Source organism: Lithobates pipiens, unplaced genomic scaffold, assembly GCF_037356315.1.
Source record: "Lithobates pipiens isolate NorthernLeopardFrog02 unplaced genomic scaffold, aLitPip1_a1.2 Scaffold_10, whole genome shotgun sequence".
Lineage (NCBI taxonomy): Eukaryota > Metazoa > Chordata > Amphibia > Anura > Ranidae > Lithobates > Lithobates pipiens.
The window spans coordinates 72,714,098-72,733,359 of record NW_027507686.1 but is presented as its reverse complement, the minus strand read 5'-3'; the positions used below and the strand labels follow the sequence as shown (position 1 = coordinate 72,733,359).

General features: G+C 42.7%; 1 protein-coding gene across 1 annotated transcript in view; it reads right to left on the bottom strand.

Moving 5' to 3' along the window:
- Positions 1-497: 497 nt before the first annotated feature.
- The window catches only part of LOC143925464 (uncharacterized), a 42,662-nt gene continuing 23,897 nt past the window's right edge, over positions 498-19,262 (bottom strand). The window contains exons 4-7 of the mRNA XM_077449995.1: positions 13,484-13,557; positions 9,907-9,979; positions 2,631-2,704; positions 498-542 (exon numbers count right to left, since the gene is read on the bottom strand). Coding sequence (XP_077306121.1) covers positions 498-542; positions 2,631-2,704; positions 9,907-9,979; positions 13,484-13,557 — 266 coding nt within the window. The remainder of the gene's footprint in view (positions 543-2,630; positions 2,705-9,906; positions 9,980-13,483; positions 13,558-19,262) is intronic.

Below are 19,262 nucleotides of genomic sequence, written 5' to 3'. Positions count from 1 at the left end.
ATGTCCATGGTGCTCCATGGATCGCCCCACCCTACTGCACCGTTTCTGGGACTGCTCCTCAATATCGACATTTTGGGACTCAGTCCTGGACTATATCCTGCACATTACCAAGACACCTGTACCTAAGGACCCGCTGACCTGCCTGTTTAGCTGTGACCCTCCACCCCTGTCGCAAAAAATATTTGCTGTGCGCCGCTAAAGTGTTCAGGTTTGGCTTGAAAAAAAGTGGCAACCCTAGTTGTAATCTAAATTAGGAGAGCAATCTGGGTGACCACCATGTATTCCTCTACCTTATCGCAAACATACTGCAGGCAATACTCTATTGTTTGCCACCAGTGCCCACCCGGAACCCTTGGTGCGCAGTATCCCGTTTGCACAGTTTCTGCGATTGCGCAGAAATTGCAGCCTGGATACTGACTTTAAAACCCAGGCCGATGCATTACGTGGTCGTTTACTAGCGAGGTGTTATTCTCCCACTAGCTTGAGGAAAGCTTTTACTAAAGCTGTGTTGCGTCCGAGAAACACATTATTGCATCAACGGCCTAAAACGACAAGTAATGAGTCGCGGAGGTTTATCACAACATACTCTGCTCACCATAAAATACTCTGCAATATCCTTACCAAAAATTGACATCTCCTTACGGAGCATCATATCCTAGCCAAACATGTACGCTCTACCCCTGAATTGGTTTTTCGGAGAGCATTTTCTCTTCGAGATCGTTTAACACATAGCCATTATACATCTACCAATCCCATACATAATCTTCCTAGAGGTACATTTAGATGCAATAACTGCCCTCGTTGCCCATGGGTTTTTGAGGGTAAGCAATTTATTTTACCTAATGGAGAACTATTTTTACCACGTACATTCTCCGATTGTAGCACTAAAGGTGTTATATATATAATGATTTGTAGATGTAAAGCCTTCTATATTGGAAAGACCACCCGTGAGTTTAGACAGAGAATTGGTGACCACCTCTATTACTCGAAAAGTGGTAAACTCACCACAATTGGTAGACATATTGGCTTTCATCATCGCTTTGACACCTCGGTGGTCCAATTCTTTGTCCTCGAAGTGGTCTTTCCATTTTTCGTTTATTTAATATTGTTTCTAATGATATTTTATTTACTTGATGTCATGTGCATTGTATATTTTTAACTTTAATGTATAGGGAATCACGCTTGATCCCTATATTTGAGGGACAATTCTTTTGCGGGCAGGAATCTGGGTGTCCTTTTCTTGATTCCCCTTCGGCGGACATGTGTTCCCCCTGGTTAGGACAACATATATTTTCGCCCTGACTTGCAGGGGTTAACGCCTGGATCTATTGATCCATTAGTGTTGTTTTCCTCTGCGCACTCGCGCAGTAGCGACCTAGTGTTGCACCTGCGCAGTGCGGATGAACAGACCACATGACGTCAGACGCCGCCGGGGTTCGGCGTGCGTCGGACGTGGTGTGTGTTGGGGAGCCTAATTAGCGGTCTAATCGACCGCTGAACAGGCAGGTTGCACGGACTCCTCCAGGGCTTTATACGGGATTGTCTGACTGACAGGTAATTACTTATACCGGATCTATTTGCTGGGAACTTTGCTTATATCCTTTTGGCATCCTGGCTTTATGGTGCTTGTTGCCTCTTGTTTTTTACAGATTTAAACGTCTTATCCTACCTCTTGCAGCACTGTTGGTCATTAGGCTCATTAGCCGCAGACCCAACGCTGACATTCAGAAGTCAATACAATATCCCTACAAGTTTGACTATACTGTCTTTAATCTTGGCGCCCTGTTTGTGTGGTACTGACTGGCTTCTTGGTAAGCCGGTTTGTCCTTACTTTATTTCCTTTTGTAGCCAAGGGTGTTTACTCCGGTGGCAAGTCTTTTCCCCTCCTCCCCCCCTTATATTCCTCTTTTTATGCTTACTCACCTTCCACCCCTCCTTTTTAATGATTGTATTTTGGTACTATGGTGTTAACTGGCTCCTTAAAAATCTTTCTTGCTAACTCTAATAAACAGGGTCTATATTGATGGTGAGTCCTTATATTCCCTCATATATATTTATTTATTCTCTTAGTGCTTATCTACTCCTCTTTTCCACAATTCTAGGGTGATATTTGTTTATATGGGCTACACCTTGTTTCTGCTCCTGTAATCAATCTCATTAGGTATAATGGATACACTACCATCTTTTCCCTCCTACTCTCCTTCTCACCATCTGGATTCCATTTGGTCCATTTCAAAACACCTATTATATTAAGGTTAAACTTTTTTTAATGAATTCAATATATAATTTTGTTTATTAGAGCCGGCTTCACCAATCCCCCGTGTTCGCCGCGGGGAGAATTTATGGACCCCCCCTGCCTGCAATTTGTTCCTTGAGTTAGAGAAAATATATTATTGAAACGGGTTATATTTGTCTGATTTTTTTTTAGTCCACGCACATAAACGTATCAGTTATAAACATTTTTTTTTACTACTTTCTAAAATAAAAGTAACATTTTCAATAAAAGTCTAATGCCGCATACACACGACCGGATTTTCCGTCGGGAAATGTTCGATCTGAGCTTGTTGTTGGAAAGTCCGATCATGTGTACGTATTACTATAGGTAAACAATAAATCCAGACTAGACTCACTGTGTGCGGTGTGATGCTTGGCATAACATTTGCTGGTAAAATGCTTCTCAAGACAGGTGATGGCTTTGGTGCAACTAAAGACAGAAGATTATCTGCTTATGTCATGACACAGAATTAAGCAATAAATAAAAATAATTACAAAAATACCTAAACAGAACAAACTGTACAAAAAAAGTTGCAACCACCCTAAACTATACCTGGCATTTCCAGCAAAGTGGGAAGGGCATTGCACATCACAAACAAATAGACATGTGCACACTGAAATATTTTGTTTCGGAATTTCGTTTTCATCCAAAAAATAAATGCGTTTTTATTTATTTTGTTTCGTTAAAAAAATGCATTCGTCTGAAAATTCTAAATAATTAAGGTCGAATCTGTCAGTTAGGTTAGGCACATTCAACCTTTTTTGTTATTGTCTCTATAATGTTGAATCTTTTCTCTCTATGTCAAATCTTTTCTCTCTATGTAGAATAATCTTGGACTAATAGAGCTAAGGTTAGGCACAATCGACCACAGGTTCGATGGACACAGATTGCTATTGTCAGTGTCATGTTGAATCTCCTATCTATATCGAACTGTTGTCACAACGAAAATAAAAATAAAGCATTTTATGTTAGATCTTTTGGTTTTCGGATTCTGCACATTCGTTATCATTTGTTTAAATGATAACGAAAATGCCCGAAATTCGGATGAAAATGCATTCGGACGAAAATGAATGCACATGTCTACAAACAAAAGGTTTCCCATTAACACTTACCAGCCAGCCTTCAAAACAACCAAATTGGCCCTCTCTAACTGTTTTAATTAAAAACATAAATTTTAGAGTTAAGATCACAGTATATACAGAGGTCCCTTAGCATGGGCCCTACACCTTAAGCATATATTTGCAAATGTGTGCAAACAAAACCCTCTGTCTTTAACGTAAACTGTTAGACAGGGCCAATTTTGGTTATTTTGCTGGCTAAACAGAACAAACCAGCTCTGCACAGCTTTCTTTAATAACACAATTTACAAAATATCCATGTTTTTCTATAGCAGTACACTCCGATGAGTGTTTTAAAAGCTTGACCCTTTTAAATTATGCATAATGCCCTTCTAAGTTTATTTAGTCAACAAAGTATTTAAAGAGAAAGTCCTTCTTTGATGTGACTCCTCTGGGAATCTGCTCTGTGTTGTTACATTTCTTTTTTTGTAATTTCAGTAAGTAACTGACAAATCTGCCTCTAAATGTGTTTTTTAGAAATCTGAAAAAAACGAAATAAAGAATAATAAAAAAAAGAATGTGTTAAATAACCGTTTCCCCTCTCATTCCATTTCACCCCCTAAGGACCAGAGTAATTTTTACAATTCTGTTATGGACCTGTTTATTCAGCAATATCTTCCTCAGAAGGAAGCTGAGGCAGTCCCATAGGAGGTAATGCGCAAAGGTGGCGCCTAATGACATCAGCAAGCTGACTAATATATACCGCTTGTAAACTCTGCAGAGTAAAGCAAATTCCTTGGAACACACACTGACTGAGTATATTGTTGATTCTTCTGATTGCTGGACCTTTAAATGCTTTTAACACACTGCATGCTGATCACTCTTTAAGTGTCCTATTTTGTGCTATAGCGGATGTAACAAATGCTAGCAGTGAGCATTATTGTTGTGGTCCTTGCTCTCTTTCGAATGTGAAGGTGCAGTACATATTGAACGTGTATGAATAGCAAAAAGGATCATCACAGCTAAGACTCCTAGGGAAAATACATTAGATAATGATAATACATCAAGAGCCAGAATTGTAAAATTGACATCACCCATAGAATGTGACCCTTCAGCAACAAAGAAAACTGTTAAGGGGGGGGGGGGTCTTTGCTCCCTTTTATGAATGGCTTGATTCCTGAAGTGGCTTGAGATTAACCCTTTACTGCAACTGTGTTCTGCTATATCTGAGCCTGGTTGTGGAAGCTGTTAACCTGTACCTTCATCAAGCGCTACTAGACCTCCTATAATACAATCTATGCTTAAGGTGAGCAGTTTGAGTAACACAAGGTGGAAGGAGGACACTTGTCTAAGCACAGAAAGAGTGTTTTAAAGAAGATCACTTGCCTGGGCACAGCAAGAGTGTTCTAAGAAGGTCACTTGTATAACATATATCATATATTGACATTAGTGGCTTTGGACCGCACTATTTGTTTGGCACTGGATTTTCTTGAGGGATTCTATGGCACACATTTTGAACCTTTAAGATAGGATGGTATATGTTATTTTGCTCTTTGCACATTAGCATTAGTATATTTTGAACAGGGCTGTACTTTGTTCTTTATTTTTAGAATTTTGACATTAACATGCATATTACATTGTAGCTGCATATACAGCAGCTTTTTGTTGACCCTCTACAGTGTGTTACTGAACCAAACCCCCTCCCAATCACAAAATCTGTGGGGTATGTTATAGAGGTGCTGATGCTTTATATTATAGTTCAGCAGACACTCTGTTAATGCCACTTATTCTAGCTACATCTATATTTCAAAGTGACAGGGTTTTACAGTCTGAGAACTAATATGTTATTAAACGTAGTGAAATTACAATTTGATAGACACCAAATGTAATATGAATCCTATGCGTGTCTTTCTGAGATGTAATGTATCTAATTGGCCTTCTGACCCTCGTAATATGTTTGGTGTCTGATTGTTATGTTTTTATACATCAGTAAAACATAAAGGTATATCGATTACAGACTGAATTATGAAATATGAACCAGAGGTGGAATTTGATAGTTAACCACTACAATACAGGGCACTTTCGCCCCCTTCCTTCCCAGCCCAATTTTCAGCTTTCATCGCTCTAGCGCTTTCAGTGACAATTGCGCGGTCATGCTACACTGTACCCAAATGAAATTGTTATCATTTTGTTCGCACAAATAGAGCTTTATTTTGGTGTTATTTATTCACGACTCCATTTTTTTTTTGCGATATAAGCGCAAAAAACGCGGAAATTTGGAAAAAAAACAATATTTTCTTTTTTTTATTCGAAAAGAAATCCAATAAAATCTAATTTTGTCATAAATTTAAGCCAAAATGTATTCTGCTACATGTTTTTGGTAAAAAAAATTCCGTTATGTGTATAATAATTGGTTTGTGTGATCACGGACATATGTACGCAAATGATCATGTACATATGTGTGCAGGTGATCACGTACATATGTGTGCAGATAATCATTGGGACATGTGATTTTAGTGGGACATATGTGGGGGACATGTTTTTATTATTAGGGACATGTGTTTTTATTATTTGGGGACATGTATGTTTTGGGGACATGTGTGTTTTGGGGACATATGTGGGGACTGTGTTTGTACTGTGTGGTGTGTTGTGTGTTGACACTACACTGATGATCAGTGAGTAAAAAGCTGTAAAAAGCAGCCCATACTCACTGATCATCAGCCGGCTGCAGCGTTCTGCTCTCCTCTCCTCAGCGATGACTTCCGTGTGAGGAGAGGAGAGCCGATTGCCTAGCAACCGGCTGTTTGTTTACATCACATGACGGCCGTGATTGGACACGGCCGTCATGTGATCAGGAGGGCCAATCACAGAGCCCTCCTGCCGATCCGAGATGTGCCGTGTTCGGGTGACACGATCACATCGGGATCGCGCCGCTGCGCGGGCACGCGCGCGCGCGATCCCGCTACTTCTTAAGGACGTTCCTGAACGTCCTATCAGGAGTAGACGGCTCCCACCCGGCCGTATATATGCATTGGCCGGGTGGGAAGTGGTTAAAAAACTCATCCCAGAATGTGTATTTTCTTTTAAAAAACAGGTTATTTACAACAGGGCTGCATTAAGAGGCTTTGCAGACTCTTCTAAGTACTATGTGATGCTGTATCCTGCTTTGCTTACAAACAGAATATAACAGAATATGTAAAAAGGAAATTGAGGTCGCAAAAATTCAAAATGAACGACAAATTTCAAAAGATAGCAGGACAAACCCTACAGAATTCTTCAAATATATTAATAGTAAAAAGGTCAGGTCTGAGCATGTAGGCCCTTTACAAAATTATCTGGATTGGGTGACTGGGGACAAAGAGAATGCAAATTTATTAAATACATTCTTCAGCTCTATTTATACAAATGAGCATGGGGGAGCTCCTGTCCATAATGGGGTGGTAGTGACACAGCCCCAAATGATCCATAATGTTTAAAAGTGATATAGTCTAGAAATATTTAAACAGAATAAAGGTGGATAAAGCACCAGATGGCATCCACCCACTGATCCAAAAAGTGTGATTTGTCATTTCAAAGTCATTATTTATAATTTTTAGGGACTCATTAATGACTGGAATAGTACCACTGGATTGGCATAGGGCCAATGTGGTGCCTAGATTTAAAAAGGGTTCAAAGTCTTTACCAAATAACTATAGACCTGTTAGTTTAACTTCTATAGTCAGGAAGATACTGAAGAGTTTAATAAAAGATCACATAGATGAGTTCTTGCTGGAAAAAAATATTTTAAGCAACAGACAGCATGGATTCATCAAAGACAGAAGTTGTCAAACAAACCTGATTTCTTTTTATGAAGTGGTAAGTAAAACAATGGACAGAGGGGTGGCTGTGGACATGGTTCACTTGAATTTTGCAAAAGTGTTTGACACAGTTCCCCACACATGGCTAATGTGTAAGGTAAAGTCTACAGGCTTGAAAAGATCAGTTTGAAAATATATAGAAAACTGGCTAAAAGACAGAATTCAGAGAGTAGTGATTAATGATTCTTACTCTGAATGGTCTAAGATTATCAGTGGTGTACCCCAAGGTTCAGTGTTGGGACCCTTATGCCTCGTACACACGACCAGACTTTTCAACATCAAAAGTCTGACGGAATGATTCCGGCAGACTATTCGAACGTGTGTGGGCTGCAGCGGACTTTTGATTTGCAAAAGTCTGACAGACTTTAGAAATGGAACATGTTTCAAATTTTTCCAACAGAACTCAGCCGGACCCAGTTCCTACTGAGAAATCCGCTTGTGTGTCTGCTAGTCCGACGGACAAAAACCGACGCTAGGGCAGCTATTGGCTACTGGCTATGAACTTCCTTATTCTAGTCCAGTTGTACGTCATCACGTTCGAATCCGTCGGACTTTGGTGTGATTGTGTGTGGCCAAGTCCGTTCATTCGGAAAGTCCGTCAGAACTCTGTCAGAACTCCGTAAGAACTCCGTCGAAAGTCTGTCAGACTTAGTCCCTCGAAAAGTCTGGTCGTGTGTACGCGGCATTACTTTTCAATATCTTTATAAATGATATAGGGTGTGGGATTAGAAGTACCATTTCAGTCTTTGCAGATGGCACCAAGCTATGCAGTGGAATATCATCCTTACAAGATGTCTCCAATTTATAAGCCGACCTCAATGCACTGTTTCATTGGGAAACTATGGGACAAATGAGGTTTAATGTTAATAAATGTAAAGTTATGCATTTGAGGGCTAAGAATATGCATGCATCATACATGCTAGGGGGAATACAACTGGGGGAATCCATAGTGGAGAGGATGGGATATCCCAGAGGCATTCGGGGGGTTGGTTCGGGACACGGGACCAGCCAAGGTAGAGGCAGTAGCTAACTGGCCCACACCCCATACTAAGACCCAGGTATTAGCCTTCTTTGGGACTGCAGGGTACTACCGATGTTTTGTCCCTGATTATAGTGCTATCGCCAAACCCCTGACTGACCTGACAAAAAAGAATTTGCCTAGGCAAGCCCTGTGGTCTCCAGCTTGTGAAGCCGCGTTTCTAGCCCCCAAGCAAGCACTTGTAAATGCCCCAGTCTTCGCTGCCCCAGTACCTAGCAAAACGTTTCCTTGTCCACACAGACGCTTCCATGTTTGGACTGGGGGCTGTAATGAGCCAAATCGGGGAGGATGGAAGAGAACACCCTGTCGCATACCTGAGCAGAAAGCTATTACCCCGGGAAGTGAGCTATGCGGCAGTGGAGAAGGAGTGCTTGGCCCTGGTCTGGGCCCTTAAAAAGTTGAACCCTTATTTGTACAGACAGGATTTTTTATTAGTCACCAACCACAACCCATTGGTCTGGCTTAACCGGGGCTCAGGAGACAATAGCAGGTTGCTGAGGTGGAGTTTAGCCCTGTAACCATAAAACTTCACCATCAGCTACCGACCCAGGAAGCAAAATGGCAATGCTGATAGGTTGTCCCGGCAAACAGACGTCACTCCGGCCTCCTAGTACCAGACATCCCCAAGTTGACCCGAGAAGGATCAAGATGGGTCTGCCGGAGTGTCCCACAAGGAGGGAGTCATGTGACGGGAGTCACTTTTGGGCGCAGGGTGACCAAGAAAATAATGAACCCTGTATCTACCATATTAGAAATAGTGGCTGATTCATAATGCTGGGACAAATACTGTTGCTGATGTCAATTCCAGCCACCTGTCTCTGTCTGTGTCTGCTATAATGTAAATGAGTCTAGTGTGGCTTCTCTTTCAGCCATTGTTGTCTGGGCTAATTAACCCTGCAATTGTATGAAGGAGTTCTGTATTGAGATGTATGATAATGTGTATTGTATAGTTGGTGAGCTAGGAGACGTGAAGTCTGTTCTAAAGGTCATGTCTCTAAATCACCTAGGCTGTCTAAAGGATTAGATAATTAGCTCATGTTAATTAGGTTTCTGGTGAGAGGTTGTACTTTCATCCTGCTGTATATATTTGTGTAAGATCTCAAAATAAAAAATTATTGTTTGAACCTCAATACAGAGCCTTGTCTCGTACTTGGGGGAGAATTATTTGTATAGTTTCTTGTTCAGCTGATTGAAGTGTTCGGTAGCTGGAAATGGAATGCCCTAATCGGCTTTAACCCCTTTCATACTTGGGGTGTCGTTACAATGTCCTTTAACTATACATTATAGTAAATACTTACCTTTTTTTACCACAATGTCTGACCGTTTTCTCTGGTACCAGTAAAGTCCGCTAGTTTTTGCTTTTTTCTTGGTCATGTTATTCATGGATGAGGTACCCTATTTATAGCTGGTTTCTTCTTTTATAATTGTTTATCAAACCTCATTATTGTAACATTGCATTCCACTAATAATCTCTTATTTCTATACTAGGATTCCACTATGGTATTTATCAAAGATGTGAACAATGCTCATGTGGTGTTAGTGGTGTACTTTTGGGGAAATTGCAACTTGTAAAGAAAATTAGGATTTATCCACTAAAGATTCACAGATTTAAAAAAGATTCTATGGTCTTCACACCCATTGACTTATGTCCCTTTTAAGAAACTAAAAAAAACATACTTGCTAAAAATCCAGTATTTTCATTTTTTGCTGAACTTGTGCAATGAAATGGGTCATTTGCAGAAGATGAAATCTGAAATTATAAAGCAGAAATATACTATAATTATTGCACGTGATGCTATTATTATTAAAGCTAATAGTTAGATAAAAAACATTATCTAGAATTTTAGTGAGATAACTTACTTGTAAAGAAGTAAATCTCACATTGTTTTAGGCAGCTTGATTCTTTATAAATCTTCTGTGCAGGGTGTCCAGCTCTCTTCTTGCCTCTGAACTTCCAGCACCATGGGAGTTAAAAACTTCAGGTCTTCTGTGCAGCTGCTATAAAAAAAAGTTCCTGAGGAGCACCCGCCCTCTCCTCCTCCACTGAAAAAACTTCATTAATTGCTTTCACTGCCTGTAATACAATCTGTGAATGGCGGAAAGTTTGATGAGTCGTAGGATTCTCCTCCTCATTCACAGATCATGGAAGAGGAAGAAGAAGGGAACAGGTGCTTATCAGGATGCCTTTTTCAAAGCTGCTTCACAGAAGACCTGATGCTATTAACCTCCACATCAATGAAAGTTCAGCAACAGAAAGAGGACTGAGTGTCCATGCACAGACGATTTATACAGGATATACAGTAGCTGCCTGCACAATGTGGGACATACTTCATTACAGGTAAGTTAGCTCACTAAAGCTATAGTAGTGACACATGCTGGGCTTACATACTGTAACATCTGGAAAGGATGTATCAGAATCTCCGAATGACAATAGTAACAAATTTGAATGTTGAAATTCATCTAGTTTTTGTTTATTCACTTTCTAGCAAATTCCAAATTTTTAGAACAATTCTAATTCAGATCGGTCTAAAATGACCGAAGAATAGAACGTTAAGGAGTTGACTGAGAACCTGGCCGTCGCATTCTTAAAGTAGTTGTAAACCCTTATAAACCCGCCTTAATCTAGGCTTACCTGTAGGTCCAAGAAATATCTCCTAAACCTATACGGTTTAGGAGATATTTACAAAAAGACAGCCACCGCTGTCTACGGCACATGCGCCGTAGACAGCGGCGCAGGCGCACTGGGCTGGCCGCAGATCGCGGCGATATGCCGTTCATGTCGGCTCCCGTGCGCATGCACGGGAGTGACGTCATCGCGGCTCCGGCGAAGCACAGCGCCGGAGCAGCGAGACCCGGAAGTCACTCCAGGATACATGGCAGCGGCGAACATGAAGACGGAGGACCGCTTCGGGGGCTTCGTTCTCAGGTAAGTTATTCATAATGAGCTAGTATGCTATGCATACTAGCTAATTATGCCTTTGCCTTGCAGGTTGCGTTCTTTTTTTTTTAACTGCCTTTACTTCCTCTTTAACAACCTATGACTCATAAGCTGTCAACAGGTTTCCCCACTGACAGCTGAATGTAAACAGAATTGCCGACACATAAAAATTCAGAAAAAGAAATAGCGTTAGGATCCCCCCCTATCCATACCAGGCCCTCTGTGTCTGAAATGGATTTTAAAGGGAACCCCACACCAAAATTTAGAACAATTCTAATTCAGATCGGTCTAAAATGACCAAAGAATAGCTGGTTAAGGAGTTGACTGAGAACCTGGCCGCCGCATCCTTAAAGTGGTTGTAAACCCTTAGGCCGCGTACACACGGGCGGACTGTTCGCTCAACTTTGTCCGCTGAACAGTGTTTCAGCGGACAGTCCGCTCGTGTGTGGGGCTTCAGCGGACAGTTTCAGCGGACAGTTTGACGAACAAAGTTTTTCGGAAATTCCGAAAAACTGTCCGCTGAAACATGGTATATGTCACAAAGGTTGGTCACATGGGTTGATGTCACATGGGGACTATGACATCGTAAGGGGGCGGGGTCACCATGTGACCAACCCATGTGACATATACCATGTGACACCGCCCCATTGTCACTATATAAGTGGCCACACAGCGCGGCTCTGGCATTCCGGCCGGAGAGAGCGACGTGTCAACATCTCCTGGAGAAGAAGAAGAAGAACAAGAAGAAGAACAGAAGGCGACCGGAAGGCGACAGCGGCGACAGAAGACCGGGCCACCGCCTGCAAAAGAGCTATAAGAAGGCGCGGTGGCCCGGCAGAAGAACCAAAGAGGGGGACAAGACCCCCGAAGTCGGGAGAAGAGGCCGGCGGCGGGGAGGAAGAAAGCCGGACTCCTCCGCTAGCAAAAGAGCTACACGAAGATAGCGGAGGAGTCCGGCGAGAAGACCCCCGAAGACGGAAGACCCCCGGAGCTGTGCAATAAAATATTTTATCTCGTGTGTTGTGTTTTTTTTTTTGGGTACTTTTATTTTACAGGTGAATGGGTAGGGGTACATTGTACCCCATACTCATTCACATAGGGTGGGGGGCCGGTATCCGGGGGCCCCCTTATTAAAGGGGGCTCCTGGATTCCGATAAGCCCCCCGCCCGCAGACCCCGACAACCAACGGCCAGGGTTGTCGGGAAGAGGCCCTTGTCCTCATCAACATGGGGACAAGGTGCTTTGGGGTGGGGGGGCCGCGCGGCCCCCCCTTCCCCAAGGCACCCCCCACGTTGAGTGCACGCGGCCTGGTACGGCTCGGGAGGGGGGGCGCGCGCGCTCGCTCGCCCCCCTTTTCTGGCCGGCCGGGTAGCGTGCTCGGACAAGGGTCTGTTGTGGACTTTGGGGGGGACCCCCACGCCGATTTTTTTCGGCGTTGGGGTTCCCCTTTAAGTTCATTCCAGGCGGCGGAGCCCGCGACGTCTCCGTCGCGGGCCCCGCCTACCTGCACACGCGCTTGAAATGAGCGGACTGTTGCCTCGTGTGTGCGCGAGTCCGTTCATTTCAAAAGTTGCGCGGACTTAGTACGACGAACAAAGTTTGCCGTATTTGTCCGCTCAAAAAGTGCCGTGTGTGGGCGTGTTCGCTCATTCAAAAGTTTGAGCGGACTGTTTGACGAACTTAGTTTCGGCAGACAGTCCGCCCGTGTGTACGCGGCCTTACAAACCACTTTAACCTACAGGTAAGCCTAGATTAAGGCTTACCTGTAGTTCCAAGAAATATCTAGATATTTACAAAAAGACAGCCACTGCTGTGGCGCACTGGGCTGGCTGCAGATCGCGGTGATATGCCGCTCGTGTCGGCTCCTTTGCGCATGCGCGGGAGTGACATCATTGCGGCTGCGGCGTATCACAGCGCCAGAGCAGGTTAAAGGTGGACAATCTTGTTTCTCTGGAAAATGTACATTAGTATCCGGTCTTGTCTCATACATCCTGGTTAACTGTTTCCAAAAAACATATATGTTTTAAAAAGCAAAGAGAAAATATATTATTGAAACTGAAAATATCAAAAATACTAGTTTAAAATGGGTTAAATTTGTCAGATTTTTTTTAGTCCGCACGTAAACATATCAGTTCTAAACATTTTTTTTTTTTTACCACTTTCTAAAATAAAAGTAACATTTTCAATACAAGTCTAATGCCGCATATACACGGCCGGATTTTCCGTCAGGAAATGTTCGATCTGAGCTTGTTGTTGGAAAGTCCGATCATGTGTACGCATTACTATAGGTAAACAATAAATCCAGACTAGACTCACTGTGTGCGGTGTGATGCTTGGCATAACATTTGCTGGTAAAATGCTTCTCAAGGCAGGTGATGGCTTTGGTGTAACTAAAGACAGAAGATTATCTGCTTATATCATGACACAGAATTAAGCAATAAATAAAAAAAATTACAAAAATACCTAAACAGAACAAACTGTACAAAAAAGTTGCAACCACCCTAAACTATACCTGGCATTTGCAGCAAAGTGGGAAGGGCATTGCACATCACAAACAAATAGACATGTGCACACTGAAATATTTTGTTTCGGAATTTCGTTTTCGTCCAAAAAATAAATGATTTTAGTTACTCCCGAAATTAGTTTTTATTTATTTTGTTTCGTTAAAAAATGCATTCGTCTGAAAATCCAAAATAATTAAGGTCGAATCTGTCATTGAAGGCTTATGGTGTCTGTCGAATTTTCTAAGAAGATTTGACGAAGCAGCTAAACTGTATGGCGCCGCAATCATACATTTCCGGTCAAATGTTCCACCTACAAGCTATAGTACAATTCTAATGTTGTATTACACTAGTAATAATTATATTTATTAATTATTATTACTAGTCAACCAACATTAGAATTTGTCTATAGCCTATGGGCAGAGCATTTGACCATAAATGTCCGCTCGCAGCGACTGCTTCGTCGAATCTTCATGTTGAATCTTTTTTCTCTATATGTCGAATAATCTTGGACTAATACAGTTAGGTTAGGCACATTCAACCTTTTTTGTTATTGTCTCTATAATGTTGAATCTTTTCTCTCTATGTCGAATCTTTTCTCTCTATGTAGAATAATCTTAGGCACATTCGACCACAGGTTCGATGGACACAGATTGCTATTGTCAGTGTCATGTTGAATCTCCTATCTATATCGAACTGTTGTCACAACGAAAACGAAAATAAAGCATTATTTTATGTCAGATCTTTTGGTTTTCGGATTCTGCACATTCGTTATCGTTTGTTTAAATGATAAAGAAAATACCCAAAATTCGGATGAAAATGCATTCGGACGAAAATGAATGCACATGTCTACAAACAAAAGGTTTCCCATTAACACTTACCAGCCAGCCTTCAAAACAACCAAATTGGCCCTCTCTAACTGTTTTAATTAAAAACATAAATTTTAGAGTTAAGATCGCAGTATATACAAAGGTCCCTTAGCATGGGCCCTGCACCTTAAGCATATATTTGCAAATGTGTGCAAACAAAACCCTCTGTCTTTAACGTAAACTGTTAGACAGGGCCAATTTGGTTATTTTGCTGGTTAACAGAACAAACCAGCTCTGCACAGCTTTCTTTAATAACACAATTTACGAAATATCCATGTTTTTCTATAGCAGTACACTCCGACAGGGCCGCTGATAGAAATCATGGGGCCCCGTACAGCCTACCTGACAGGGGCCCCTTCAGCCTCCCCCCTGGTCCCTCCTTCAGCCCCACACCTGGCCCCGCCCCTCCTCTACAGAGAGGCTAGGGTATACATAAAGGCTAAATTGTGGGCGTGGCTAATTTAAAAATATGCGCTACGCGGAGCTGGAAAATGGACATGGTTTAAATTACGCTTAATTATTAGGTGTGGTTAGTCTAAGATAACTGTGTAGGATGCAGATGATACTGTGCTGCGTTCATAACTGCACTGTCCAATTTGTCACAGTCAAACAGTTCTACATGAAAAAGAAGAAGATGCCATGTCAGCTAAGCCCATTTTAACCACTTCAGCCCCGGCCTATAGACATATGACACCCACAGATTGGATCTCCCATCGCTCGGGACCCGGTGCGTGTGCCCGGCGGCCGCGATGTCCGCCGGGCACCTGCGATTGCCCAGGAACACAGCAGGACCGTGGATCTGTGTATGTAAACACACAGATCCATGTCCTGTCAGAGGAGAGGCGACCGATGGTGTGTTCACAGTACAGAGGAACACCGATCGGTCTCCTCCCCTTGTGAGTCCCCTCCCCTACAGTTAGAGTCACTCCCATAGGGAACATATTAACCCCTGCAGCGCCCCCTGGTGTTAACCCCTTCCCTGCCAGTCACATTACACAGTAATCAGTGCAATTTTATAGCACTGATCGCTGTGTAAATGTGAATGGTCCCAAAAATGTGTCAAAAGTGTCCAATGTGTCCGCCATAATGTCGCAGTCATAAAAAAAAAAAAAAAACGCAGATCGGCACCATTACTAGTAAACAAAAATGAAAAAAAATGCCATAAATCTATCCCCTATTTTGTAGATGCTATAACTTTTGCACAAACCAATCAATATATTCGCTAATTGTGATTTTTTTTTACCAAAAATATGTAGAAGAATACGTATCGGCCTAAACTGAGGGAATTTTTTTTTTTTTTAATGGGATATTTATTATAGCAAAAAGTAAAAAATATTGTGTTTTTTTTCAAATTTGTCGCTCTTTTTTTGTTTATAGCGCAAAAAATAAAAACCGCAGAGGTGATCAAATGCCACCAAAATAAATCTCTATTTGTGGGAAAAAAAGGACGTCAATTTTGTTTGGGTGCAATGTCGCACGACTGCGCAATTGTCAGTTAAAGCGACGCAGTGCCAAATCGCACAATGTGCTCTGGTAAGGAAGGGGGTAAAATCCTCTGGGGCTGAAGTGGTTAAAAAAAAAATCGAAACTTTTAAAGAGAAGTAATATGTCTAAGGGAGCGGTTCACACCATGGCTGCATCTGAATTGCGAAGAAATGTGCTGTGGATTCCTGTAAAATTCAACCTGCACTCCAAGGCATCCCTGGCCAAGTGGAAATCTCTGAGGTTGTCGCTGCTATCGCAACACTAAAAATGACCATTCTACCCAAACTTCTGTATCTTTTTGAGAAATTGCCCACCCCTGTCCCTACCTCGTTTTTAAAAAAACTCCAGGGTGATCTTCTAAATTTTTTCTGGAACTATAAGAGACATCGGATCAGCAAATCAGTTCTGTACGCCCCCCCGCACCCAGGGCGGCCTTGCGTTTCCCAATTTAGCCAAGTATTACTTGGCTGCCCAGTTGCGCCCTGTGGCCTCCTGGTGTACTCTCCACGCCTTTAATCGCTGGACGCAAATTGAGAAATTGTGGTTAGCCCCCGCCCATCCGAACTCCATGCTTTGGAGCTCCGATATAACACATGGGGGGCGCACCTCCTGGACCCCATGGCGTTACTGCGCACGCTTTGGCGACGTGCGAAACTGTCATATCCGCTTACTACTACCTCTTCCCTGGTGACCTCATTTCTGTTCACGCCTAATATCCCGGACAGCTTGACCTCACAGATGTCCCACTTCTGGATGGAAAGAGACCTATTCCACTATGGCCACCTGATAGACCCCAGAACTAGATTTTTGAAATCCTTCCAGGACCTGCAAAACACTTTTAATTTACCCAGACAGGCCTTCTTTAGTTATCTGCAACTACGGCACTATGCGCAATCTTTTGTGGCCAACCTTCGCTTTTCCCCTTTAACTGAATTCGAAAAAATATGTTTGGAGGGCTCCTCCTCAAAGGGTATGATCTCCCACACCTATCAGCTTCTGATCGTGTCCCCGTCACGGGACAGGCCACGACATGCCAATATGGGCAAGTGGGAGCAGGCCCTGGGTGAAACTATACCTCTAAGCACGTGGCAGCGTATCTGGTTGCAGGCTTCCAGAAGCTCCATCTGCACGCTCTACAAGGAGAACCAATACAAGATTTTATTCTATTGGTATCAGACCCGGACCTGCTCCACTCCATATACCCCTTGACTGACTCTCGCTGCTGGCGATGCCATAAAGATAGGGGAACGCTATTCCATATTTATTGGACTTGCCCCTACTTCTCCCATACTGGCTGATGGTGCAATCATTGCTCCGATCCATCTTGGGCGCTGAGGTGCCCTTAGATTACAAAATGTATCTGTTAGGTCTACCACCCATCTACTTCACTAAAATGTCACAGAAACTACTGTCGCATGTGTTAACTGCAGCATGCTGCCTGGTGGCCCTAAAGTGGAAACAGACGGACCCCCCCTCCTTATTGGAACTGCACACCAGGATCAGAGATATTAAGAGAATGGAATACCTGACAGCCTCCCTGAATGACACCCTTGAAAAGCACGATAGAATATGGGAATCTTGGGTCCTATTGGAGACTCCCCCAGCCTTATGACCCGCGGCTCTCTCCACACAGGGCCTAATGCTGCCTGAGGTGGCTGTCTTTGGGACAATACTGGGCCCCTGGGGCGGGCGGCTGCCTTAACCCTCTTCCACTCTATTTCTTATCTTTCTTTCCTTTTCTTGACTTAGCTTTTCCCATCTCTACTGCTCCTATTTCTATTTGTTGAAGAGACCTAGTACAGGAGGTTCGCTATTGCGGCCCTTTTATTATATCGTAGCTCAGTATGATGTCAGGGGTCGTAAACTTCATGAACCGGCAGCAAGCCCTACCCTTGGCTGTGATGTTGGATCAACTGGCAATCTGATGTTGTGATTATTATTGTACTATGTATCCTCCTGTGCTATTTATTGGAAATGCTTTGTTCTCTTTTTCTTTTTTGTTGATGCCCTCTTATTTCTGTTCCCCTTTCTTTTTTTTTAAATTAATAAAATTGTCAGTTTTCAAAAAAATTCAACCTGCACGCAAAATGCACTGCTTTTGTGATCTGCACCAGGTGTCAATAAAAAGTCAATGAAACCTCAAACGCAGGTTTGCAAACGTAGTGTGTTTGCCCTGCCAGCCCTGGATCATGTGATCTGGTTGCATCGCATTTTAAAAAGTAGTGTATACGCTACTTTTGGTGCATTGCAATTTTTGCCCATTCAAAATGAATGAGCTTGAAATTGCACTGCACAGACCTGCATGTGAATTGCACAGGAATGCACAGTGCGTTCCTGTGTGATTCAGCTCCAGGCATGGTGTGATCCAGTGATCTAAATAGAATAAAAAGTGGGGTTTGCTGACATTGATGGCATCTCCTTTTTCATGCAGCACTTCTGTGAGAAATATGGCAGTGCAGTATAAAACCCCCCTCACAGTCAGGGCAGCTGTGCTACATGAAAAACAGACATTAGACTTTAAATTGCAGTTAATGTGACTGGGCTAACCTGCTGTCCCCTGAGAATCCAGATCCACTGCCACCATAATGCAGCTCATGTGTGCACAACAGGAGAAGCCAGGAACGATCATCCTCGAAGCCGGCCACACCCCCTCCCGCCCACTCAAACTACAAGATCTCACAGTCAGGCTCCACCTTTCTGCCTCTGAGATGTTTAGCCCGAGTGGGTTCTCATTGAGAGCAGTTGAACATCTGCTGAGGGAGGAGCGGAGGGGGAGTTGGAGAAAGACTTTTTTTTTCTTTCTTCTGCAATCTGTTCAGATTGCTCGCCCCCCCCCCCTGGTGGCCGGGCCCGGTATAACAGGGCCAGTTGTGCTGGCTTATCAGCGGCCCTGCACTCTGATGAGTGTTTTAAAAACTTGACCCTTTTAAATTATGCATAGTGCCCTTCTAAGTGTATTTAGTCAACAAAGTATTTGAAGAGAAAGTCCTTCTTTGATGTGCCTCCTCTGGGAATCTGCTCTGTGTTGTTACATTTCTTTTTTTTGTAATTTCAGTAAGTAACGGACAAATCTGCCTCTAAATGTGTTTTTTAGAAATCTGAAAAAAACTAAAGAATAATAAAAAAAAGAATGTGTTAAATAACTGCTTCCCCTCTCATTCCTTTTCACCCCCTATGGGCCAGAGTAATTTTTACAATTCTGCTATGGACCTGTTTATTCGGCAATATCTTCCTCAGAAG